Genomic DNA, 25,839 nt, shown 5'->3' on the forward strand with positions numbered 1-25,839 from the left:
CAAGCACCCTGCTCACCCGGCAGACCCCGCGCCACCCGTGCTCCTTCTTCCCCCAGCACTGCAGCTCACTATCTCTGCTCGGAGCTGCTGGCCCAGCATAGCCCAGAGCCCCACCGCATCCTTATCCCAGTGCCCCTGTGGAGTGTCTGTACGTGCAGGGGGGTTGGAGCTGACAGACACCCCTCCAAATCAAGCTCTGCTCTCAGCTTCCTAACCTCGAGGGTGACCGCAGCGCTGCGGAGCTGGGGTATTCCCTGGATGTGCAGCTGGGCTCGGCTCCCCGGCGCTGCAGCAGCAGGGAAAGCAGCGTGTGGCTCCCGGCCAGCGCTGGCGCCGAGCAGCCCGGCTCCCGGCGCCCAGCGAGCACCACGAAGCGTTGATGGAAGCTCAGGGTCTGCTCCCAGGGGAGAACCCAGGGCCAAACGCTTGCTGCAGCCTGCCCAGCTCCGCTCTTTCCAGAGGGGCTGATGCTGCAAGATGCTCGGCATCCCTCTGCTCATGCGGATTGCAGAGGGCAGAGTGGGGAGGCAGGAAGGGGAAAAGTGAGAAGCTGGACGCAGAAAACATCTCTCTGCTCAGGACCAGCCCCTCCTACATCCGCAGGCTCCCAATATCCATCTGAGCCATTAGCTAAAGGCAGAGGTGAGCAGGCTGGTGGGACAGGACTCCTCCTGCAAAGCACCTGAGCTTACTCAGGGAGGGACAGCCCCAGCCCTGGCACAGCCCCAGCTCTTGTAGCGCAGGCAGGATGGATCCAGCCACATGTGGCTAGTGAGGCAGCAGCCCAGGCCACGAGCATGTGCCACACTGGGCCTGTTCCTCAGCCGATGTGGGCACCAAACCTCAACCACAGCTAAGAGCAGTACCCACAGGGAGCTGGTGCGGGCAATGGGCTTGGCACCCCACACACAGCATCCACCTCTCCCACATCCCGTTATTGTAGGGTTGCACAGGAGGGCTGGGAAGAAGGAGAACACTGGTTTATTACTGTAGGGTTATGCAGGAGGTGAGGTGACTCACGGTGTTTATTGTGGGGTTGCAGATGTGTGCCAGGACACGTGCAAGGATGGGTTCATTATCGTTGGGTTGCAGAGGGGGGCTGCGACCCTGTTCATTGCACCATGTTCAGCGGGGAGGGAAATACGGGGTCCATCCCATTTCTGCAGCATCACCAGCCATGATGGCATCACATCAAAGGGTTCTCCAGCATGTCCCCAGAACGCACGTGGCCCCAGGTGCCAAGGTAACGCTCCCAAGGGGTGCTCGCCATCAGCTTTCCCATTGCACACTTTTAGCCTGCTTTTCTCCTTCCGAAAATTGTCAGTGATCAAACTGATAAAACCTTGGCAACGGGTTGGGCGATAGAGGGTTGCTTCAAAAGGGGCACACAAGCACACACCAAAAGCTGTGACGAGGAACAAGCCTTTCCAAGCCCTGGGGGCCAGATTTCACCCTACGCATTCCCCATCAAATAAACCCTTACAAACGTAAACCCCAAAGAAATGCGCGTCCCAGGGCAAGGGAAACTGAGTCACGGGCAGGACCTGCCTGCCTCAGCTCCTCCAGGATGCTGGGAGAAGGGCAGGCAGGGATGGCGAACGCAGGACGAGGTGACTGGAGAGGGCTGTGCACACTGGGGCTGTCCCTGAGCCCCGGGGGGTACCAAGTGCCCCGGCCGGAGCGGGACGGCGAGCTCCGGGCACGGGATGAAGGGGACACCGCGCATCCCGGGGGACACCGCGCATCCCCTGGGGACACCGCGCATCCCTGGGGGGCTGCGGGAAGCAGCCGCGGGGCCGTGTCGGGTGCGGGGGGCGGCTCGCAGACAGGAAGAGTCCCGGGGCGGTGGCGGCAGATTGGCAGGGCCCTGCTCCAATGGAGCGGCGGCGGCGGCTCCGGGCTTCGCACCGCCTGCGCTACCGGCCACAGCCAGCCCGGCGCGGGCGCTCCGCCGCCGGACCCGCTCCCGGCCCCGCTCCGCGCTCCGGCCCCGCTCCGCCGAGCGCCATGGACACATAGCCTCGGCACTACGCAGGAAGGTAGGGAGCCGTTCCCCCCTGCACACACCTTCCCCAAACAGGGACCAGCCGCCGCCCCGACGCCTCGGTGAGGGGCGCGCTGCTGCGGGAGGGCTGCCGGCGCCGCGCAGCAGGGGGCTTAAACCCCCTTCTCCCCCAGCCTGTTTGCTGCTGGTACGGGGGGGAAAGTTGTGTGTGTGTGTGTGTGTGTGTGTGTTGTGCCCCTCGCAAAGTTACAAGAACTTTTCCTCTCGCTTCTCCCCCCGCCTGCCTCTGGGTATCTGGTGCTGCTCCCCCTTTCCCCCCCCTCCCCGGAGATGCTCGGGGGTTGGATGGAGTTGTCGGGGTGGGATCTTTAATCCCGTTCCCCAGCCTCCACAAATGCTAAACCCCGCATCGAGTTTGGACCCCTTTCCCCCCCGCTTTTCTCTTCGGGAGTAGTTCTCTGAAGAAAGGCTGGAGCAACACCAGGCAAGCGCCGCCCTGTCAGGGCCCCCTCTTCTTCTGGGGGGTCCAAGGAGGAAAAGCTGCTCCCAATTACGAGAGGCGCGGGAACAGGCGCTTTCCCATGTGCGGGCACTGGCAGGGCTCTCTGCCTGTCTTGTCCCTCTTTGCATCGGGTGCCGTCTCAAATCACGACTTCTCCGTGCTGTGCCGGCCCCTGCGGTGCCGAGTCCCTGGCTTTGCCCACTGCCGCTTCGCAGGCTGGCTGTGTCATCCCCAGGTCCCCTCTAGGCTGGTGAAGGGTGTCAAAGGGGACCATGGGGCTGAGACTGGCTCAGACATCCCTGACAGCAAACCGAGACCCCATTGTGTTGGTACCTAGGGGTACCTTGCCTCGGGTCTCCATGGGGAGAAACCCAGAGCTGCGACAACTCATAGATGAATTGCTGTGCCCAAACTGGTGTTGGACTGACTGGTGTTGATAACACAGCCAGTGCCAAGCCGGCCAGGGCTGGCCAAGCACCTCTGGTGCCAGGACGGGAGGTGCCCGCTTGGTACAGGCTGCAGCCACATCTGGCTGTGGTGTTTGCAGGAGGAGGTGGGGTGTTTGCACTATGGCTGTTTGTAGGAGGGCAGGTCACAGCGTGGTTATGCTACGCGGAGCCCGTGGCATCCCAGCCTGGCGCAGGGCAGAGGAGGTTCACAGGGAGATGTGAACTGGTGGAGGTCCCTCCAGGGCCAGGGTTGGGGATGGGACGTAGCTGCAGTGTCCTCCCAGCAATCACACATCCTCTGCTGCCAACCTGGCCCTTTCTGAGGGGAGTGAAAGGGGCCGTATCACCTCTCTGGAGAGGTGCGAACTGACCTTGGCAGGCAAAGTGGGACTGGAGATGAGGGACGGGGTGAATAATGACAGCAGGGTGGTGCGCAGGGTTGGACATCACCCGCAGAGGGTGAACAGGGGGTGTGGGCTGCAGTAGGATGGTGGGGACCGGTCCCAGGAGGTGCAGCTGAAGGCAGAGACTGCCTGTAGGGAGGTGGAAGAAGAGCAGCTCTGGTTTTGCCCTTCCTCCTGCTCCATTAACAGGAACCACTCAGGGAGGGGAAAACTTGACATGATGATATCTGATAAGCCACTTTTTCCCTGTCCCAGAGAGCCGTCTTGGCAGGGGGGGAGAAGGATGCTTGGCCAAGTGCTGGCCATAGAATCATCATAGAATATGTTTGTGAAGGATGAATGAATGACTCACGGCACAGTGAGTCTCCCTGCCGTCTTTATCAGGGCAGCAGTGGTGGTTCCCTTTTGCAGCTGATGGGCTTATCAGAAGCCTTAAGCTGAGGGCACCCAGGCAGCCCACACTTGCATCCCCCAGCCTTGCATCTCCCTTGCCCTTCTACCCTGGCTCACCTGGACCATCCTAAATGGGGAGGCCCCCATGGATGGTAGCAGTGCATGGCACTCTCTCCCCACCATGAATTATCTGAATGCTCACTTCAAACCCTCTCTTTCCACTCCGCTCTTGTTCAAAGGCAACTCCACGCTCTTCCTGCTCACACAGGGCTCAACCTCCCTTCAGTTTCCTGCTGAGTGCGTTCCTGGAGAGCTTATTCCCCCGTGGGAATTGTGCCAACATTGTGCTTTTAGTTCAAGACCTCTTCTCCCTCTCCGGTGTTTACCCTGCTGTATTTATAGCTTCCTCGTTAGGTTAAACAAGCCAAGAGATTCTTGCATCTTCTTCTCCCATGGGTTTAGATCTGGAGGAAAACCCCGTGTGAGATGCTTCCCGCAGGAGAGGGCAGGTGCCAGCTTGTGGTTCTGCTTTACTCCCTTCAGAAGATTCTGGCACCTCTCCCCGTTTGTTTCCCCTCTTCTTGTTCAGGCGTGGGATGGGGTGGATCTACCCCTGCTGACAATACAGCCAAGGACACAGCTTGGATGGGATGGGAGCTCTTTCCTACTGGTGATGCGCAGGGGCCTTGCCAGCATTTGGGGTGCTGATACAAAGCCAGCATCAGGAATTAGCCCTGGGATGTCTGGGGTGACTCGCTGGGATGTTTAGAGAGCTTTTGGTTTTTCTAAGTGTTCCTGTGGTTACAACAGCATTGCATGTGTGAAAATCACCCAATCTCTCTGGCCGGGGATGTAGTGACCTTACAACCCGAGTTGCTACCAGCAAATCTCTCTGCACCTCCCAGTGATGGCTTTCGCCTCCCATCCAGGCTGTGAAGGTGGGAAGGGTGCAGATGCCTCGCAACTGTGGTTGAGTCGTCTTCCCCAACAGCCAGATTCCCATAGACTGTTTCCATGGAAAAAGGAAAATTCCTCTGGAAATTAGAAGCAGGTTTGCCGTGTCAGGGATCAGCGTGTTAATAGGAATTATCTCTCAAGCCTGGCTGCTTCCCAGGTGTCTGAGTCACCCTGGCATGGGGTTGGGATGGGGTGAGCTTCAGGCTCTTTTGGATGGTCACAGCACCCACAGGCCCTGGAGCATGCACTGAGCTCTCTGGTACAGGCAGAGGGCTGGGCTGAGAGGTGCTGTTCTTCCTTCTCTCCAGTGGTGTGAGTCTGGGTCATGGAAAAAAAACAATGGCAAAGTTCTCTTCCTCTTCTGGTGTTTGCGGTGGGGGAGGTCCAGGAGAAGAAGGACAAGAAGTCTGTCAAGACCTGATTCACTTCTATGCTATCAGGACCGTGTGTGGTGTTTGCATCTGACAAGTGGAGCTTGGCTTGCTCTAGTGAGGATTGCTCCTTGCTGAAAAAGCTTATGAGGGATTTTGGAAGGGTCCGTGCAGAGCAAGGTCACATCCACCAGTGCCCTGCTCATACTTGTTTCCTGAAGTTGATTTTGGAGAGCACAAGCAGGTTGAGGTTGACTGAGGGTGAGACCTGGTGTGGTTCGATGTGAGACTGGCCTATGCTGGTGGCAGTGGTCAGGGGACCACAAGTAATCAACCAGGACAGGGGAGGATGCTGAAAGTGTTTTGGAAACCAAACCAGGGCTCCCCAGAGGGTGCTCAGCTCTGCTCCCCTCCTTTCAATATGGAGATGGTCAAAATAGAAGCAGCATAATAAAAATGGTTATGGACCTGCTGAGATTGCCATATAGGGACCAGTGGAAAAGTTTAGGGCTCCTTCACCTAATGAAACCCTGACGGTGGAAATAAGGTCATTTGGGCATCTTCTGGTTTACCCTACCTCCTACAGTGAAAACAAAGGATGCCGAGCCATGTTGAAAAGCCGATGCTGGAGACACACCAAGGGGGAGAAAGGATGGGCGAAGCTGCTGGTTTCCAGGAAGCATCATCTCTGTGGCAGCTTGGGGAGGGTCGTGTGTCTTCGGCAGAAAGGGACTGACCCCAGGTCCCATCCCACTTCGAACAGAGCTCAGAGCTGCAGCCCTGAGGGGTGTGGAAGCGCACATGGGACACAGTGGGGCTGGCACAGCATTCCTGGAGCACATTCCCGCTGGCTGGTGCGGCAGTGCCCTTCCAGCTGTTTCCTTCGCCTTCCTGTGCTTTCACCAGCCCCTTCCTTTGGGACCATGAGCTTCATCCTGGCCAGACCGATAGCAGCAGCTGGAGCCACCAGCCCCTCTTTGATGAAGGTCAACACAGGCACCAACTCCAATTCAATAACAGTGCGATTCAGCCCTTGCCTTCCTGCAAAAGGAGCTATGAAGAAACAAGAAGAGCCGTGATTCAGGGTCTCTATCGCGAGCCAGCCCAGCATCGTGCCCGTGTTGCGACAGAGCTCCCGACAGCTGTGCTGCAACAGCCCCGCAAAGGTCCCCAGAGATGGCTCGGCCGCAGTGGCTCGGCTTGGCTTTGCGAAAGCCGCTGTCACGCAGGGTGTCCTGGCCAGCTGGCATGTCCCCAGACTTTCTTGCAGGGCCAGGGCCAGCCCCCAGCTCCTAGGGAGGTCTGCAGGAGCCTTTCCTTTGCTTTCCATGAGTTTTGCCTGAGGCCCCAAGTCTTAGGAGGAGCTGGTGGACCCAACCAGCTATTGCTCCATCCTTGTCTTGCAAGGGCCAGCCTGCAACCCTGGGGGGTTCCTTGGTGCTTTGGCAGATTCTGATTTTTTTTAGCTCCTGCCAGGCTCCCAGGGGGCTGTTTTGTAGCTCCCCCATGGCTGCTCCACCCCATCCCAGCTTTGGGTTTTGCTGTTTTATAGCTAGAGCATGGATGTGCCTGCAGAAACATCCCTTTTCCCTGGCCTCCCCAATCACGTCTGACTCTGTTTCCCCTCTCCAGCTGAGACTGTTCCCATGGTGCACCGCAGTGCCCAAAAATCAGCTCTGTGCTCTTGTCCTGGGCTGCTGTGTTCCCCTCCTTCCAGCACCAGGGCATGCAAGGAGCAGGATGCAGTCCCCCAGTGCCTGCAGGGAGCAGCCAATATGAGCTCCAGAGGGGCTGGTCTCTTGAGCATCCTGTTGACACAGCTCTTGGTCTACTGCACATCCCCATTCCTCCTTCCCAACTGGGGGCTGCAGCTATGTGCCAGGCTTCTCTGTCAGCTTCAGCAGCTGGGTGGTTTGCTCCAGAGATGCTTTGGAGGGCTCCACTCAGCCCATGAGGTCCTGAGGTTTGAACTCAGAGTGGTCCAAAAGGAGGATGCTGAGACGCCCGGGCTCAGATGGAGTCGCAGCAGTGCTCATGCTGTGCCCTGGGATGGGTGAAGGATGTAAGCAAGGCAAGGTCCACAGGGGAGCTCATCTTGGTTTTCACCCCTGGGGTGCAGCTGGAAGAACAAGACAGATGCTGGGGCATTGTGTCTTGCTGCATCCCCAGATGATGTCCCATGAAACATGTCTCCAGCAGGATGGTCAGTGGTGATCCACAGAGAATTTTCTTTCTCTAGTGCCTGGAAAGGTCCCTAAGAGCTTTTTTTTGCACATTTACCCCATCTGCCATGAGCAGAGGGATGCTGCAGCAGCATTTAACCCTCCTGTGGCACACAGGGCACCTCAGCACTGCTGCCAGCAACGTGGCCACTGCATCTCCATCATCAGCAGCGTTTCAGGGATGGCAGTGAGCACCTCTTCACCATCCCTCTCCACAACCAAAGGAAGGTGGAGCAGAGCCAGAGGTAGCATTTGCATCCAGCTCCATGAATTTCCAATTACCAGCTCGCCTTGCCACCGCGCGAGAGGTTCCTGCACCTAATTTTTGGTGAAATGATCCATTTTTCTCAGTAATTTAATAGCGTGGGCAGGCTGCTTGCTGACCGGGAGCCAGCAGCCAGCACCGAGGAGCCTGTGTGCCGGGCTGCCGACCATAACCACCTTCCCTGGGCGACGCAGGAATGCTGACCTAATAGAAAAGACATTTAAAGAGGAGTTATGGAGAGTGGCTCGGCTTGGATTCGGCTCACACGCACAGCTCCTGGCTGCAAGAGGGGTCTCTCCGTGCCCCGGCAGGTTCTGGGTACCAGCACCAGCAGAAGGGATATCCCCAGTGGGAGCAGAGCAGCAGGGCCCAAGCCCTCCTGGCTGTCAATCTGCACAGCAGCTGCTTTATTTTCTGGATAAAAAGGCTGCTTGGGGAAGGCTGTTCCTGGGGCTGGGTTCAGCGCCCGGCTGCGGCTCTCCCAGGGCTGGAAAAGCCGTGGCGCTTCGCTCTGACATTTTCCAAATGAGATGTTTTGATTTTTTTTTTTTAATTTTTTTTTTCTTAATTTCGTTTCATTCCCCACCCCAAGGTAATGTTTGGAAGCCAAATTTAGCTTGATTTAACTCAAACCATTTAAAAAAAGTAAAACCACTGAAAACCAAACAAGGCCTATCATTTAGAACAAAATGTTTTGGTTTTCATTTTCCTTTTGGCACACAAAACACAAACTTCTTTTCTTTTTTTTTTCTTAGTTTTTCCATTTTCCTCTTGACCCACAAACAATTTCATTGCATTTTGCTTTTTGCTCTTCCTGGTTGTTTCCCAAAACCACATCATGCGCTGTGGCTGGGGGGTGGGCAATCTGCTCCTGGTGGGATGGGGTCCTGGTGTGGGTGCTTCCCCATAAAGGTCAGAAGGATTCTGAAAGGAGAAGCAGGAGCTGCTCTCCCTGCTGCCAGCACTGACTCAGCTGGGAGCTCCTTGTGGAAAAAGGGAGGCCCGCAGGCATGGGATTTGGGATTTGGGTCTGTCCCAGCTTTCCTAGGGTGATGTGAGCCCTGGGGCTGAGCCCTGCTGGTACCTGGGTATGGCTGTGCTATGAGTGCTGTGCCCTGCTTCTGGGCATCCCCTCTGGGAAGGGCGAGCTCTGGCATTGCCTTCTTTCCTTGTTTATTCAGGTTTAAAATTAATCCGACCTTCTCCTGCTCAGGCTTGTGCAAACACAGCGTGTCCCTGAGTGGGGACCTCCAGCCAGCCCAAGGGCAGCCCTTTCTGTCCCCACATTGTGCTGATGCTGCTGTGCCTGCTGGGTGAGGTCCCCACATGGACCTGGGTGCTGGGGGTGCTGGGGATAGTGGGGTGCACGCTCTTGCTCTCAGCACGCCAGCCTCCTCCTGGCAAAGACAGCTCTGGGCGTAAATCAGTGCACAGTTAATCCTCTGGGGCAGGCTGCCAGGAGGCTGAGTGCCCAGATCCGGTGTCTCTGGGCTGGGTGAAGAGTGGCTGCAATGCCTCCATCCCGGGCAGCCCACACGTCACAGCCAGACATCATTCCCCCAGCCTTGACCCACTCTTGTTGCCTTCCAGCCCAGCCCTGTGTCCTCCATCCTTTGCCAAATCTCAGCTTTCCACTCTGCCTCAGCTTCACTGGGGGCTGTCGGCCGGGCAGAGAGCAAGGAAAGGATAATGGGGAGCAGCGCCGGGGCCAGCTCTAACGCAGAAGCAACCTCCTGGCGCATCCACCACCTGATTTGATTTGATTCCCCTCTCAGTGCCTCGCTGCATACCACAGCCGTGCTTTTTATAGCCCCCAGCTGCAGCCTCGGCGTGCTCCCGGCCAGCTCCCTGCTGCGGTCCCGCTTGCTCAGTGCCAGCATCCCTGGCCGGGGCAGGGGGGGAATGGATGGATGACATCCCCGGGGTCCCTGTGGTGGTTCAGCAAGAGGAGAGCACGGGCTGCAGAGGAAGGCAGATAATTAAACCCTAACCCAGAGCCACGCTCCCGTGCCGGCGGAGGCGTTTAAAGAGCTGCATTAGTCACCCCCATCGCAGCCGGCGCGTGCCGCGTGCCAGGTCGAACGCCAGCAGTGGTGGCCCGTACTTCACCATCCCCTCTGGTGCTGCCCAGGCGTGATTCCAGCCGGCCAGAGCCACCAGCGCCTTCCATAACCCATGGCTCTCCCAAGGGGGGTGTCAGCAGTCCCCCATCCACTCCTAGTTACCCGACAGGCTCTGGCATGGTTGAACTGCTATGAGAGAGGTTAGAAGGAGGTTAAAGGTTCCTCCCTGCTCCCCAGGATTGCTTTTACGAGTGCCTGGAGTTTGCTGCCGTGTTTCCACATCCCACAGCTGGGATGCTGCTGTGGGGTCCAGAGTGTGTAGAAGAGATGTACGGTTCTGTTGTCAGCTGCATCACTGGAGCATCCCTGTGTTGGGCTGTGGGGTTTGCAGAGTGGGGGAAGCCAGCCAGCAGGCAGGGAGCAAGCATCCTCGCTGGGAAGCAGCGGGGGGGGGGGGCAGCAGCTCCCTCCCTATGCTTTCTCCAGACGTGATTTCACCACCGCAGGGAGGGAGCGAGGCCAAGGGACAGGCCCTGCTCGCCTTGACGGCACCCGGATTGCTTGCTGGGGTGTTACTCATTTGGGCTGTGGCTGGGGACAGAGTGTACCCAGGTCCCCACAAGCTGGGGGGGGGGGGGGCGACAGGGGGCTCAGTGAGCCTGCCCTTTGGGGTGCTGCCAGGGAAAATGGGGAGGGAAAAGGGCATGGATGAATAGGGGGCTTCAGGCTCACAGCCTGCTGTCCCCTCCTTGACGCCAGTGGTGAAGCCAGACGTGTGCTGGGCATGTCCAGCTGAGCAGATGGGGCCAAGATGGGGCCACTTTCACCAGGATGGTGCCTGTGGCTGCTCCCTAACGTCCTGGTGTGATTTTTCAGAGCTGGGCATGGCAATGTGGAAGCAGAGGAGATGCTGCAAGGCGGCAGCATCCCGCTTCATCCCGCTTCATGGATCTGGGGGACATATCCCAAGAAGGGGGCTCCTCTGGGAAGAAATCCTAAGGTGCCACAGAGCCACATGGGAGCCTCCCATGGCCACTCACCCTGGACCAGCACCCGAGTATTGAGTGCCTGGGGCTAATTTTAAACCTTGGCCGAAACACCGTGCGGCTTATTCTGCCTCCGGCAGGGAGGCAGGGAGAGGCCAGGCAAAGAAATAGCAGCGGTGCTGCCATGTGGCTGCTGCCAAGCAGCTGGGGCTGGGCAGCCTTGCCTGCACACAGGCAGGGGAAGGCAGGGAGCTGTGGAGGCGTGGATGTGCAGGCATGGCTTTTCCAGAAGTCCAATTTCAACCCGGTGCGGGTGGCTCCAGATTGGGGGGGGGGGGGGGGGGGGGTTAGGTCCCTTAAATCTGCTGCTTCCTAATGGTGCTGGGCTTCACTTTATGAGGGTTGGGGTCTCATTGGCAACACCCCAGTCCTTGGGCAAGCAAGGGGTGGCCAGGGGGGGGTTCGGGAAGGGAGAGCTGCTGGTGCTGCCGGCCAGGTGCCGAGCATGCCGGGAGCGGGGAAAGCCTGGGAGACTCGTTCTGAAACAAGGCTGCCCTTTTATTCTCCTTTACGACTGCATTTTAATATCCACAAACATCCCTCCCTCCCCGTGCTGCTGCCAGCAGAGCCTGTATCGCCTGCGCTTGGCCTGCCGAGAAACCCCGGCCAAACCCTGGGCCCCAGCACAGGGGAGAGGATTATTTCCCTCCCACCCCCCCTCTTAATATATGTTTTCTATAGCTCTAATTGGACGGGCTTGAGCCCCGGCCAAGGCAAACACACCTGGGGGAGCCTCGCCTTACAGACCCCATCTGCTGTGCTGGGGGCTCTGCTCCCTACACAACTGCTGCCTGGCCCCTTTATAGGGGAGGGGGCTGCTGTAGGGGTGGGGGGGGTAGGACCGCTCCCACATCAAACCACCAAACAGCCTCTGTGGAGGAGGAGAGCCCAGAGAGGCGGTGCAAGGAGATGGTGCAGAGGCAGCAGGGGTACCTGCAAGAGCCCCATCCCGCAGCAAGACCCCCATCCGGCGTGGAGCTGAGGTATTTCCCCCCACTAGGGTGCTGCTGGACCCATTAGGGTGCTGCAGGGGAGGGATGCAGTGGGTATCAGCAAGGGTTTGCCCTCTTGGAGTGACAGCATGGGTGCATTAAGGGGTGGCAGCCCCCAGAATCTGCATGTGTATGGGCAGGGAGAATGTGGGGGCTCCCATGGTGTCTGTTAGGATGTGGGATTACCTATCCAGTGACACCCATCTGGGAAGCATTCAGGAAGGCAAGCAGAGGAAATCAGCATGCCAGGCCACCACAATGACTTGCACTGACAGCCAAATCTGGGCTGGGCTGAGCTTTGGGTGCTTCTTCCTGTGATTGCTGGCTTGCTTGTGGGGCTTTTTGGCTGGGCTTTTCTCGCTTCTGTTGTTGCAGGGGCCACCCCTGGTGCCTCCATTGTCAGTGGGATGAGCAGTGCTGGCGTCCCCATGCCAGGGTCCCATGAGTTTCACACCACATCTGTGCCTAGCCAGGGCCAAGAGAGCTTTTGTGGGCCTCTGCTTGGCCACACTGGGGTCCCACCTCTTCTGGTACTGGGGTGGACACCCTGACAGTGGCTCAAGGAGGTGTGGAGTCACCCAGCACCATGGTTCATCCTAGAGGATATTTCTTCCTGTCTTCCATGTGCCATCTCACCATCTCCCAGGGATGCGCAGGGAACAGTGCAGTGACCCCGCTCCCCCTTAGGGAGGGATGCAGTACATCATCCCTCCTCCATCTGCCCTGGCACCGAGCAGGCATCACTGCTGCAAACTGCCCTCCTGTGGTGCCACTGACTGCTCCAAGGAGGAGCTCTGGCAGCCACTTCACCCTCTCAAATATGGCTGGTGCTGCAGGAATACAGGCTGCAAAGGGAAACAGTGTGCTTATAATACACACCCTCCCAATGCACTGGAGTGCTTTGCATGAGCATTGCCATCTCAGTGCAGTAACAACTGCATCAGCAGCTTAAAATGTAAAGAATAGGATCTGGCCTCCCCAGGACCTGCTGTCAGATGGGTTAGGGGGATCACACAGGCTGGAATGTGCCTCTGTCCCCCTACAACCAGTGTGCAAGGCAGGAGGGATTCCCTGTGCATGGAGGGAACTTCAAGGCACAGCCCGTGGTGCCTCCAGCCCGAGGCAGGGCTGTGCAGAGGGCAGCTGGAGTGTTTGTGCAGGATTTCGGAGCTGCCTTGGCCTCCGGTCAGAGCAGGCTGCAAAAGGAACATTTCGAAATTCTTCTGGATGAGGAAAATTCCACGGGCAGCCCCCCTCCGGAGAAAGTTTGGGATGGCTGAAATGTTTGGAGTGAGAGGCTGCTTGCTTTTGTTTACTCTGAACTATAACATTGGATGCGGGGGGGGGGGTACCCAAAAAGGGAAAGAAAAGAGACAATAGGAGGCTGTAAACAGAGCTGGCCCGGAGTGGGACCGGGGCATCTCTCCAGCGCTGGGGAAGGAGATGTGTCAGCATGCTCACTGCATTGCCCTGCTTTCTCCCCCGGCTCAGATACGTTCACACTTAATCTGTCAGGAGAACTTGGCTGGGTTTTTTTCCCCCAGCACAAAGGGAGCTGGATGGTGTTTTTCCAACCTTCTCAACTCAGGCAGGGCTCTGCCACCAGCCTCTCCTGCCCCAGCTTTTCCCCACTTCTTGCCTCTTCTCCACCTCTCCCTATGGCTTGGGGGCTGCCATCTGATTGACCTGACATGAGGTATGGGGCACGGATGTTGCTGCAGTGAGGTGCTTTCCCAGCATCCGTCCCTGCCTTCACCTTGGAGAAGCTTGCCTTCAAGCTTGGAGAAGACAGGCCGTGGTTATCCATCCCAGCAGATACCAGAGCCTGGCACCAGCATTCCCACATCACACATTACCGAGGGGTCCGCAACAGCCGTCCTCTCCCCACACACAGAACCTGACAGTGGGGTGCAAGGGGTTAATGGCTTTGGTGGTGGCTTTATTTGGCCACCCAGGTGGCATTTAATGGCACCTGAAATCCCTCCCTGGCCCAGAAGGGATTTTGTTTTGCAGAAGTAGCAACAGCAAATGGCTAGCTGGGGGAGCGTGTGTGTAAGGTGAGCTGTTTGTTTTGGCACTGCCACCCTGCAGCAGCGCTTTGGCTGACCCGGGCACCTTCATGCCTCTGGGAAGGAGTTAAGCCTGACAGCTCCTGGGCATCAGCCGGCTTTGGAGCATGGGGAAGGTTGTGAGGAGCACCAGGCAGGGGGATGCTGTGGGATCCCTCTCCTGCTTAGGGCTCCTGGTGCCAGAATGGAGTCCATCAGGAGAAGCTGGGCTTGTGTAGACCATTCGCCTTTATATGTCTGTTATGGAATCACAGAATGGTTTGGGTTGGAAAGGACCTTAAGATCATCCATGGGCAAGGACACCACACACTGTATCATGTCCCCCAAGGCTCTGTCCAACCTGGCCTTGAACAGTGACAGGGATGGATCATTCAGCATGTCCTTGGCCAATCCATTCCAGTGCCTCACTGCCCTCACAGTAAAGAACTTCCTCCTTATATCCAGTCTAAACTTCCCCTGTTTAAGATTTAACCCTTCACCCCTTGTCCTATCACTACAGTCCCTAATGAAGAGTCCCTCCCCAGCATCCCTATAGGCCCCCTTCAGATACTGGAAGACTGCTATGAGGTCTCCACGCAGCCTTCTCTTCTCCAGGCTGAACAGCCCCAACTTTCTCAGACTGTCTCTGTATGGGAGGTGCTTCAGCCCCTGATCATCCTCGTGGCCTCCTCTGGACTTGCTCCAGCAACTCCATGTCGATGCTGGGGACACCAGAACTGCACACAGTGCTCCAAGCGAGGTCTCATGAGAGCATCTTCTCTACATATATGGATGCATAAGACTTTTATCAGCCCTAGGGCCAGCTTATGGGGGAGTTTGTTCTGTGGGATGCAGATGCTGCTGGGGGTGAAATGCTGGGTGCAGTCTGGTACCCGGCGTTGTGCCGGGAGCTGCGGCTTCACCAAAACTTGTGGCAGGCTGGGCTGAGCCCAGGACTAGAAAAAACATCCCAAATCCTAAAAGAGGAAAAGCCTTTCCCACCCTGCTCTAATCACAGGGTGGCCCAGCTCCATTGCCAGCAGGTCCCACCCGTGTCCCTGCATCTGGCACCATGCCTGTCTCCATCCTTCAAACCTGTGCCAAGGGCAGTGGGGATGCAGCCCCCCCCCCCCCAGCTCCATCCCCAAAATAATCTCCTGGCTATAAAGAAACCCACCAGCACTACAGCTACAGCCCGTGGGTTTCTTTACAGCCCAGAGATTATTTTTAGGAATGACTCCAGCACGTGGCTTTGGGGAGGGGGGAGCGTGGGGATGGGGATAGGGATGGAGATGGAGTGGGGGGCCCTTCTTTCCCCATGCTAAATGCAGCACTGCCAGCTGGCGTGGCCTCGGGGCTGCTGGCTGCTAACAGAGCCCTCGCTGTTTTGGCCCTTGCCGATGCCTCCGGTTACAACCAGGAGCCAGAGACTTCTTCCCGTGGGATGGAGCAGGGGAGGGCAGGAATCAGGGAGCTGGGGTGGGAGTTTCCTGGCCCGGGTAAGAGCAGAGCCTGACCTCCATGAAGCTGGTGGCATGATGAGGTGTGCAGTGGGCCCCTGGACCCCGAGCACAGGGTTCCACTAGTAGCTGCCAGCCCCATGGAGGAGAGAGGTGACCCTTAGGATATGGGGTGGGCTTGGACACCAGTGGTCAGCCAGGCATTGGCAGGGGATGTCTGGATTGAATGGGGATGTAGATTGTATCTGCCTGTGGAGATGAACTGTTTCCCCAGGTAGAGCTGGGATTAACCCAGTGTTTGAGTTGAGCTGGGGTTAACCCCAGTCCTGGGCTGCATTGGATTTAACCCCACAGCTGGACTGACTAACTCCATGATAGGGTTCTGCTGGGTTTGACTCCACGTTTGGGCTGAGCTGGGAATAGCCCCACTTCTCAGCTGCATTGGGTTTAGCCTTGCATTTGGACTGTGTTGTAGTTAACCCTGCATTTGGGCTGAATTGAGGTTAACCCCACTCCTGAGCTGTGCTGAGTTTAACCCCACATTTGGACTTCATAACCCTGTGTTTGGGCTGATCTGAGTCTAACCCCACATTCTGACTGAGCTGGGTTTAGCCCCACTGCTGAGCTGAGCTGCATTTAACCACACATTCGGACTGCACCAGATTTAACCCCAAATTTGGACTGCACTGGATTTCATCCCATTCCTGGGCTGAGCAGGACTTAATCCTGCTCCTCAGATGCATGGAATTTAATCCCATATTTGGGCTTTCCTGAGTTTAAGCCCGCTGTAGGACTCTAGTAGGTTAAACCCTGCATTCAGGCTACTCCTGGCTTACTGAACTGCACTGTCCCCGCAGGAAAAGGTTGCAGCTTGTTTTACTGGTTTAACTGGGGTAATTCCAGTGTGCTGGGTTGCAGGGGCTGCAGTTGTGCATGTGTTCGTGCTGGTTTAGCCTAGCCTGGTGTGAGGGCCCATGGGTGCTCAGCACCCCACCAAAGTGGTGCCAAAGCAAGCAGTGATTTGAGGTCCCCAAGGCACTGGAGGGGCTGGGCGCAGCAAGTGGGACATCACCCCAGCAGTGCCCAAGGTGGGTGCTGCTGGTGGTCCTGGGGCCTATGCATGTCCCCAGTGGCCCTGGAGGTGATGGGGGACATGCTTCTGTCCCTGCCACCACCCTTTGCTGTTCTTTCTCTGGTCACCCAGTGGTTGTGAGAGTGCATTTAGGAAACTGGGATGGCTGGTTGCAGGGGACTGTTCCAGCAGCAGGGTTGATGCTCCCCCATCAACCTGAAGCCACATGATGATGGAAGTCACCAGTGCAGGAATGGGATGTTGAAAGGTTTCTGGTTAGATCTGTAGCCATGGGGATGGACTAAGGCCAGGCTGTGGCTCCTTAGAGCAGGGCACTGTGCTCATAAAAGCTGCCAGGAGGAGAGGGGGTTAGCGGGACTCTGTGCTCATAACCCTGCAGGAAAGCAAGAAAAGGGGAACTCCTGCTGCTTGGAAATGCTGCTGCCCTTGGCCACAGGACGTGTTTCCCACAGCTGGAACTGGCAGAGAGGAGGGTCTTGGGTGCAGGGACAGGGATGCTCCCCCAGCTCAGGGGCAGGAATCATAGGATCACAGGATAGTTAGGGTTGCAAAGAACCTTAACATCGTCTAGTTCCAGCCCCCTGCCTTGGGCAGAGATACTTCACGCTAGACCATGTCAAATACCATCTCTAGGGCATTAGAGCTGGCCAGCATCAGGCATTGCCTATTGAGAGAAGCTTTTTGCAGGTAGGCAACTGCAGCAGAGCTGCCAAGTGCTCTTGGGTTTTATTTACCACATCTCTATAACAGCAATGCTGCCCCAGGCCACACTGCAGAGAGGTTAGGAGGCACCCAGCTTTCTGTGCTCAGTGGGGAGCATCCCTTTCCTCCCCAGTGCCATCTTCAGCCCTGCAGCATGGCATCATCTCTTGTGTCCCCCTCCCCACCACCCTCGGCTCTGCATGTGGCTCATTCCCTTTGAAGAGAGACTTCAAATGAAGCAAAGGAAAAAAAGGAAAGAAACCCAAAACCCACTGTCTTTTCAAAGCACTGAGCACAATGGAAAGTTAGCCTCCCCCAGGAATCTGCACTGGGCTTTGCCAGGCCACAGCAGAGTGGCCATGCTGGGGGGACTGTCACACCCCATATAGGCATCAGATCTGCTGCACATGGCTGTGATTTTGGGGGGTGTTTTGGCTCGCTGCATTTCAATTTGGATGCAGGAAGGGGGTCATAGCAGGCTTTCTCCACAGAAACTTGCGGATGAGGTCAGGCTGGACAGCAGGGCTGGTGCAGGGTGGAGAGTGGCACCTCGTGTTCCTGGCTCACATCCATGGGTGCTATGCATAGCCTGGTCACCCTTGTGACCTGAGCATCCCATGCCAAGGGAGCAGGGTCTGGCACCACTGCCCTCTCTGCGGGCCAAGCCACAGCCCCAGGCTGGGTCCCTCTGCCCCGGCCATGGCCATGGGAGGTCACCCAGCCCTGGGCAGCCGTCTCTCGGGCTGGGATTAGCATGTGGGGAGGAAGAAAAGCTCTGATTGTTCCCTCTGTCCCGGCTCAGCTCCAGGACCACTGTGCTGGGACTCCCTGTCCCTGGGATGTGTCACTGCTGTGCAAGCATAGAGGGATGCTTTCTCTGCCTGCGTGCCCATCCATGGGGATGCAGAGACACTAAGGAAGGTGGCCTGGCAACACGTGTGTTTGTTTGCATGCATGCTTTCCCCTTGGCAAGGAGTTTGGCTGCATAAAGCTAAGGGGATCCTATCTGGGCAGGCTGTTTGGAGCACTGCCTGGTCTGTAGTGCTGGCTGAATGCCACACTGAGGCAGGCGAGGGCTCTGGGTCTTCCCCTGCTCTGCGGCTGCTTCCCCTTTTGTTTGTGGCCGTCGGGCAGGCAAAGAAGGGTTTACCCTGATTCTCCTCTCTGCAGTGGTGCTTGGTCGTGGCTAGGGTTTGGCAATGGTCAGGCAGGTCATTGACTAACCCAATGCATGTGTCCAGGGAAGGTTTGGTGTTGCATTGCCCCCATGCTGCACTGTCAGGGCTGGGCAGTGAGCAAAAGAGCCCATCTGAGGCAGGAGAGGTCATAGGGAGCTGGGCTGAGGATGGGGAGCACTCGGGGGTGGGGGGGCTGGGACAGAGGATGCTGCAGGGTGGGAGGGCATGCATGGGGTCACTGGGGAGATCAGGGCTGGGATGCAGCTGGGAATGGGGTCTGCAGAGGTGTTCTCTGCAGCCACACAGGGGTCTGGGGTGCTCTGGGCTGTGCCTTCAGCTCTCCATTTATCCATGCAGGGAAGGATGCCTCTCAGCATCGTGGCTGCAGTGTCATTTCCAGACTGGTCAGGTCTCAGTGGCCCTGAGACTTAGCAAACTTGTGTCAGCAGAGAGCCAGCACCCAGAGCACATCCCCTTGCCACAGAGCAGCATGAGGGGCAATGGGTGAAGCAGCTCTGCTTCACCCTCTGCAGTGTTTGCATGAAAACCCAGTCAGAAGAAGAGATGATTCTATTTTAAAGCTATTTCTCCCATCTCCACACTAACACACTCTCCCTGACACTCCCCCCTCTCCCTTCCCTAAACACCATCCCCTTAACTCTGGTCCACGTGGTGTTTGGAGTTATTTTTGGTGCTGCTCTTAAGTGTATTTTAAGTCTTCTTTTTTTTTTTTTTTCCTTCCATCACCAAAATATTTTACTTTCTGGCCAAACGTTCCCAGTTAGTTACCAGCATAGTTTTGGCAAGCACCTTTTAACTGAAGTTTCCCGGGAGTGTTTCTCTGGGTGGTTTGGTAGGAAAAGCTTATGACAGTCTCATGAAATTATTTGGGCTTGGGGCTTGTGTTTGAGGCTGCCTGGCTTGTTCAGGGCAGGGTTGATGTGGGCCCTGCAAGCCTTCCCTCCCTGCATTCCCTGGCTGCAGCACATTGCCTTGTAGCTCTGTTTGCTTCACCACACTGTTTGCTCTGTGGCCATGGGCACTTGCCCACGGGAGAGGAGCTAGCATTGGCTCTGGGGTGCCTTTGCTGGGCTGGAGCATCCCTGCCTGGAACCCCTTGGCTGTGGAACCTGGGTGACTGAGGATTTACCTCCATGAGCTGCAGCCTGCTCTTGGGGCTGACAGTATCCACGTAAATAAATGCTTCTACCCATTTGTGAGGGGTGGGCAGGGGGTTATTCCAGGGAAAAATGATTCATCCGCCTGTGCCTGCTGGGAGCAGGCTGTTAGGGACAGTGTGACGCCGATGATATGCATGGCGTGATGCTGGCCAGGATGGATGCCCTGAGGTGGTGCTGGCTGGCACAGACAGGGTGACGCTGGCTGATACATGCGGGCCTGTGGAGGTTGGAACAGATGCCTTAGGACAGTATTGGTTGGCACAGACCGGGTGATGCTGCCTCTGGTGAACAGAGTGATGCTGGCTGGCATGTGCAGGGCAGTGCAGGCTGGAGTGGATGCCTTAGAGCAGTTCTGGATCGGCTGGGCTGGCCAGGCTGATGCTGGATGGTATGTGCAGAACAATGTAGGCTGGAATGGACACCTCAGGGAGTGGGGAGACCCCACTCTATGGGTGAGGTTGGCCGTGGAGTGTTAGGTGCACTGACAGCATTCCACACAGTTCTCACTCCTGACCTACTGGTGAACTCTGAATGGGAGAAAGGGATTTCACGGCCATTCTCCCTGAGTCCAGAGACCCTAAATGGCCTGGAAGGGCACAGACCTGCACTGATCAGCCCTTTAGTGGGTGCAGGGATGAGCAGGGATGTGGGAGGCCAACCTGCCCCACTCTTGATATGGCCAGAGCTGTCATGGACCTGCTCTCCCTGGCTGTATGAGCCTCTTCTGATCTAACTGCTGTCTCCTGCCATGTAAATACAGGCCAGATTTTCTCCATATTCCTTTCCTGCTCTACCTGCACCAGCTCACGTCTCTGGCACAGGACAGCAAAGGCAAAGAGCCCTTGGTCACACCAACCCATAGAGCCCCAAGCTCCCAGTCCGTGTTTGCCCTGCATTCTCCTGGCATGGGGACACCTTGGCAGCTAGGGACTAGATGTGACAGTGGCACAGACCCTGCCAGCTGGGGTCCCAGTGTCACAGTCCCTGTACTGTGCCCAGAGGGATGGGATGAGGCAAGGGGGGGATGCGGGGTGCCTGGTCCTGCAGGGATGCTCTGTACTGTGGGCACTGCTGGCCACCCCATTACAGGGGATAATGCCCTCTCCCTTCCCTCTCTGCCTCCTCCAGATGCGCAATCCCATCCCAGGCCTGGGCAGGGTGATGGTGTTCCTCACAGCATCCCTCGCATCAGCCTCCCTCGCCGTCCCCAAGGGCTGGGGAGAGGAAGGTGAGCCCGCTGCGCAGCACCCCATGTCCCAGCCATGGGGTACCCCATTCCCCTAGTCAGGGCATACACAAAACCCCATGGCAATGGGTGCCATCTGATCAGCATCCTGCTGCAGCTGCCCATTGCCCAACTGGGACCAGTGCTTCCCAGTCCCACATGGTGGTACCTGCATGAAGCAAGACCCCAAAGTCAGCACCCAGCTCTCCAAGGGGGTACCCCAGGCTGCTCAGCACCCAGCCCTGGCACGGTTTGGTGCTAACACCCATCTGGGGATCTGTGTGTCCCTTTAGGTGTGCAGTACGGACAAGTGGGGACAGACGTGACCCTGTTGTGTGCCGGTGCCCATGCTGGGTAGGTCTTTTCCATGCACACCACGGGATGTGTCCAATGGGATGACTTGCATGGTGAGCCTGGGGTGACCCAGTGTCCCTGGTCCCCAACACCCCCTGCACGGTCTCTCCTCCCCAGCGCTGTGGTGCAGTGGAGACGGACAGATGCTGCAGCACTGCCGGAGGGCTCAGTCATCCATCAGGGAGCCCTGGTGCTGCCTCAGGCCAGCCTGGCCACCACGGGAGCCTACAGCTGCCATGGCGAGGACGGTGGCCTCCTGCACGCCGTGTCCCTGCAGCTGGGATGTGAGTAGCGTGCCCATAGGCTGGGGTGTGTGGGGTGTGCAGCCCCACCAGGACAGGTCTGTGAAAGGGTTACCAGGAGAGGACTCTGCAGTGACAGGATGGGGGCCCCCCTCGCTGACTGTTGCTTCCCCCCCACCCCAGACCTGCCGGGGGTCCCCTTTGTGTCCTGCAGAGCATCCGACTATGAGAATTTCTCCTGCTCCTGGACCTCCAGTGTGGAGACCTTCCTCCCCACCAGATACATCACCACCTACAGGTGATGTATCCCTATAGGGCACGGGCTTGGGGGGTTACAGGGTGCCAAGGGTAACCACCAAATTGTGGTGGCCATCATGGGTTCATGCTTGGGGGTGAGCAGAGCACCAAGCACTTGCTTGCTCCACAGTGGGCCCCAACAGCAGTGTTGTGAGGCAGCACAAGCAGGTTCCCTCCCTGCCCACGGCTCTGCCAGCACCGGAAGGGCTGTAAAAGAGAAGCAGGTCATCCTCAAGCTGCCGAGTGCTTCAGCATGCTTCGGGATGAAAGGAACCCTGACAGCGTTGCTGCTTCTAATTATCCCAGCAGGCCAAATTAGTGGGCTGCTTTGAAGTGAGACAGAGCTCATAAAGCACAGCCCTGCTGCAGGCTGCAGGAGCAGGGGCTGGGGTGTGCTGGGGAGGGGGCATCAGGGGTTCAGCAGGGAGGGGTGGTGGGAAGCAAATGGCCTCAGGGCTTAAGGGAGGGCAAAGCCAGCTAATGGTGAGCTGCTTTTATCAGTGTCCCTGTGGCTTTGCTGGGACCGCCAGCTCTGTGCCAGGCTGCTCACCAGCAGGGATAGGCATGGTTTTAGCTATGTGCCCTTTGCCATGTCACCCATGTGGCAATGGGGGCAATGGGGGTGCAGACACCTTTCATGCCGTTCCCTCATCCTCACTGTCTGCTTTTTCATCTCTCTTCATGACAGGAAGAAATCGCTGACAGGTGAAGAGAGGCGGAGGTAGGACTGATTCCCACTCTGGTCCCATTCCCTGGGGAATTGGTCCCTGTCCCAAACGCTCTGCCACTGTCCTCAGCAGGGTCCCCAGAGTGAGGGCTACCCATATCCATAGCAAGATGAGTTTGCCCCAGGGGGGGACCTTTCCAGAAGGGACTTTGGGCTGGGATGGAGACATTCATTCATGCTCAGAGGGACATGCAGAGCTCTGCAGGGTCAAGGGCAGCTCAGGTGTAGCGGGGGGGGGCTCCTCCACCAGGCTCTTGGCATTGGGGTGTCCCCACATGTCACCAAGAAACTGCCTATGCGTGGCAGGTGGGGGGACACATCACCACTCTGCCTCCCTGCTGCAGGAACAAGAACGGGCACATGGGCCCGTGCCTGCAGGATCCATCCCGCCCCGGCACCTGCACCGTCCATGGGTCCGAGTTCTGGAGCTCCTACCGCCTGAACATCACCGAGGTGAACCCCCTGGGCTCCAGCTTCCGCCTCCTGGACGTCACCATGCAGGCCATCAGTGAGTCCACATCCATCTGTCCATGCCAGTGTCCATCCACCCCATGGGAAACCAGCTCTGGATGGCAGCATGGCAGCCCTGTGTCATGGGGGCTCCCTTATCCTCTCCTATGCAGTTAAGCCAGACCCTCCAGAGGGCTTGGTGGTGGAGCCCATCCCCTTGGCCCCACGGAGGCTCCTCGTGAGCTGGAAGTACCCCTCCTCCTGGCCCAAGGAACCCCACTTCCAGCTCCGATTCCGGCTCCAGTACCGGCCCGTCATCCACCGCTCCTGGTCGGTGGTAAGCAGGGGGTGAGGAAAGGCAAAGCTGTGGGCACAGGGCAAGGGAGGGCTATGAGGGCTGCCCCAGCCTGCCCCACAGCTCCCCTTTGTTCCATGCAGGTGGAGACAGTGAACCTGTCCGAGGTGATCACGGATGCCTTTGCTGGGCTGGAGCACGTGGTCCAAGTTAGCGCCAAGGATTTCCTGGATGCGGGAAACTGGAGCGAGTGGAGCGCCGAGGCCCGGGCAACGCCAGCCAGAGGTGTGAGGGGGACAGGCTGCAGCCCCAGCAGCCCTATGGGGTTGTGTCATCCTGCCCTAGAGCCCCTTCAGCACCTGCACCTCCCCAGCCCCTTCCCTATGGCACCAATTCCCCCCAGATATCACCCAGGCTCCTGATGTCCTTTAGACCCAAGAAGCTGGTCCCATGAAAAGCTGACCCCATGTGCAAGGCTTTTGCAAGGGGACAAAGCATCTCCCAGCCCCACAGCAGCCATCAGGGGATTGCCCCCCACAGCCTTAGGGCAGAGGAGGGCTCCAAGAGCACACCTCTAGCACCCTTGGGACACAAGGGCATCCTTCTTTGGCCCCTGGGTGCTGCCCATACTGTAGGGTGGGTGTCTCTCACCTCTGTCCTTGCAGACCTGGTCACCACAGCGAGTGAAGAAACCACTACAGACACCAGCCTGGAAAGCCTGGCCGAGGAGCCCTCCCAGGCTCCCAATCCTGAGCCCATCAGTGAGTAGAGCTGGGGGTGGCGGGCAGCAGGGCCAGGCTGGGCTCATGTGTGGCTGAATGTCATGGGAAGGGTCTCCTGCCCCACGCCTGTGTGTGTTTGGGGTGCTGGGGTGTCCAGGAGCTTCCAAAGGCTCCCTTGGATGCCAGGGGCTGTGGCATCCCCAGGCCATGACAGTGTCTCTGCCTCAGACCGCAGCGAGCCCCTGGAGAAGACGGCGGTCCTGGTGTCCCTTGGGATCTTCGCCTTCTTTGTCCTGGCTGCTGTTCTCATCGTCACCATCCTCATCTGGTAGGTTGGGTTGTGAGAGGGAGAGGAGTGCGTGATTGCTGTCTCCATTCCACTCCGTCCCTTGAACCCTCAGCAAGAGGTACCCCATGTTCCCCCTGCTGTGCTTTGGGGCCCTTGCCCAAACAGACTTGGTGCCATCCCCATAAGGTAGTTTATGCTCCCCTTGCCCCAGTGCCACATCAATACACCTTCCCAGCACACCCCACCATCTGCAGTACTGCCCAGTCTGCTGGGGTCCTTCTCCTGAGCCCACATCTGTGGGACCTTTCTCTGTATACCCAAAGATGCTGCTATTAACATCACCCCAAAGGGTCTGAGGGCTCTCATGCTCCAGAGTCTGCACCGAGACCTCTCCATTTACCTTTCCTATCTGGGATTCCTGTCCTTGGGTCCCCTCATCCTACACAGCTGGGCTCTCCCTCCCATGGTGTGGCTATGCTGTTAGTCCCTATCCCCATCCCAGCCCTGCTCTATCAGCTCCTGTATCCCTGGAGCTGACCCATTGGATTGGCTGGGCACAGCTGGATGGGGATGCAGAGTGGAGCTCCTGGGGATGCGGGCAGTCCTGGTGCCGAGGGGGGGTTGCTTGGGGTCCTCAGCCACCACTGCTCTGTCCCCAGGCTCCGGGTTAGGAAGCACAGTGAGGACAAGACCAAACCCCACAGCTTCTTGGTTGCTGCCACCCACTTGAAGGCACTACCGAGTGAGTCGGGATGCAGGGGGTGTGATGGGGGGAATGCAGGGGAGGGAGTGTGGGAAGTGCCCTCCTCAACCCCTGCCTTCTCTCTCGGCAGAGGCCCAGATCTTGTAGTGATCCCTGGCCGACCCCTGCTCCCTGCGCCCGCTGTCCCATGCGTGGAACTTGATGCCACTGCTGGTCCCCAAGGACCCCACGCTTCCCGGGTCGCCCCACGGCCATGGACATTGCCAGAGCAGCCCCCAGCACCCTGGGGATGCAGTATGGATCCTAAGGAGAGAGGTTGTGCTTCCAGAAGCTTTGGGCTGCCCATGCCCGCCCGGAGCTGTCTGGAGGCACCTTGGACTCAAGGCAACGGGGCCAGCCCTGCTGCTGAACACATGGGGATAAGAGGCTGAGCCAGCCGTACCTCACTGCCTAGTGTCGAGGGGGACTGTGCGTGCAGGCTCCTTGGGGTGCCGGGCATCAGTGAGCAGGGGGTGCTGAGCCCTGCCCGTCACCCCTCACCAGCCTGCAGAAGGGACCCCCCCAGTCTGCCTGCCCCTCTCCCGCATGCTGTGCCTGGAGAGCACAGTGGTTCCAATAAAGGGGATAGTGTTGGCACTGTCCTGGCAAAACCAGCCTCGCAGATGGAGCTGCATCAGGGGAGAAGTGAGTGGCACGAGGAGAGATGCCACCCTGGGGATGGTCCCCATACAGGTCAGTCTTAGCCCCTCCAAGCACCACTTGCTGAGCGCTGTAAGAGGATGCAGCAGATGCCTGAGACATCTCCCTTGTCGTCCCCAGCCCAGCAGCAGGGACAGGACCCTCTACACAGCCCCTCTAACTCAGCATGTGGCCCCCTCCCCGAGCTTTGACCCAGTCCCTCTGATTGCTTCCATGTGTTGGCACCTCCTGATCCCCGTGCTCAGCGCCAGCAGCCCAACAAGATCCAGATGGGGAGGGTGGAAATGGAGGCAGCGGCAGTGTGGGGAGCACGAGGTGTGGAGCCAGCGCGGGGTGGGCCCCTGCTCCTGCCTGCTGGGGAGATGCTTCACTTCCAGTGGGGCCCCTTGGGCTGCCCTTAAGCTCTCTAGAGTGGGGGACAACTCCTTTAAGGGTCATCATGGGGACTGGGATGGAGGGGACAGGGGCAGTGCCTTTTGCCAATGGCTTGTGTGCCCATGGACAC

The 25,839-nt window shown here is 57.9% G+C and overlaps 1 protein-coding gene across 1 annotated transcript; it reads left to right on the forward strand.

Annotated features, from left to right (window-relative positions):
- The first annotated feature begins 1,909 nt into the window (after window positions 1-1,909).
- On the forward strand, window positions 1,910-25,288 carry IL11RA (interleukin 11 receptor subunit alpha). The gene is made up of 13 exons (XM_062620387.1): window positions 1,910-2,039; window positions 20,460-20,559; window positions 20,850-20,910; window positions 21,028-21,194; window positions 21,336-21,450; window positions 22,138-22,170; window positions 22,521-22,684; window positions 22,800-22,963; window positions 23,065-23,206; window positions 23,587-23,682; window positions 23,872-23,971; window positions 24,592-24,674; window positions 24,766-25,288. Exons 2-13 carry the CDS (start codon window positions 20,460-20,462, stop codon window positions 24,780-24,782), a joined length of 1,242 nt encoding a protein of 413 aa, XP_062476371.1. The 5' UTR covers window positions 1,910-2,039; the 3' UTR covers window positions 24,783-25,288.
- The last annotated feature ends 551 nt before the right edge of the window (window positions 25,289-25,839 follow it).

The sequence above is a fragment of the Pezoporus occidentalis genome, unplaced genomic scaffold, assembly GCF_034315485.1.
Source record: "Pezoporus occidentalis ecotype Australia unplaced genomic scaffold, CSIRO_AGI_Poc_V1 ctg220, whole genome shotgun sequence".
In the NCBI taxonomy this organism is placed as follows: Eukaryota; Metazoa; Chordata; class Aves; order Psittaciformes; family Psittacidae; genus Pezoporus; species Pezoporus occidentalis.

What these genes read in the sequence shown, in the direction of transcription:
- IL11RA (XM_062620387.1), top strand. Translation starts at nt 20,460, where the DNA reads ATGCGCAATCCCATCCCAGGCCTGGGCAGGGTGATGGTGTTCCTCACA. An exon ending in ACAGGTGAAGAGAGGCGGAG is followed by an intron (nt 22,171 to 22,520) that starts GTAGGACTGATT and finishes TCCCTGCTGCAG; the next exon opens with GAACAAGAACGGGCACATGG. An exon ending in CCGGGCAACGCCAGCCAGAG is followed by an intron (nt 23,207 to 23,586) that starts GTGTGAGGGGGA and finishes CTGTCCTTGCAG; the next exon opens with ACCTGGTCACCACAGCGAGT.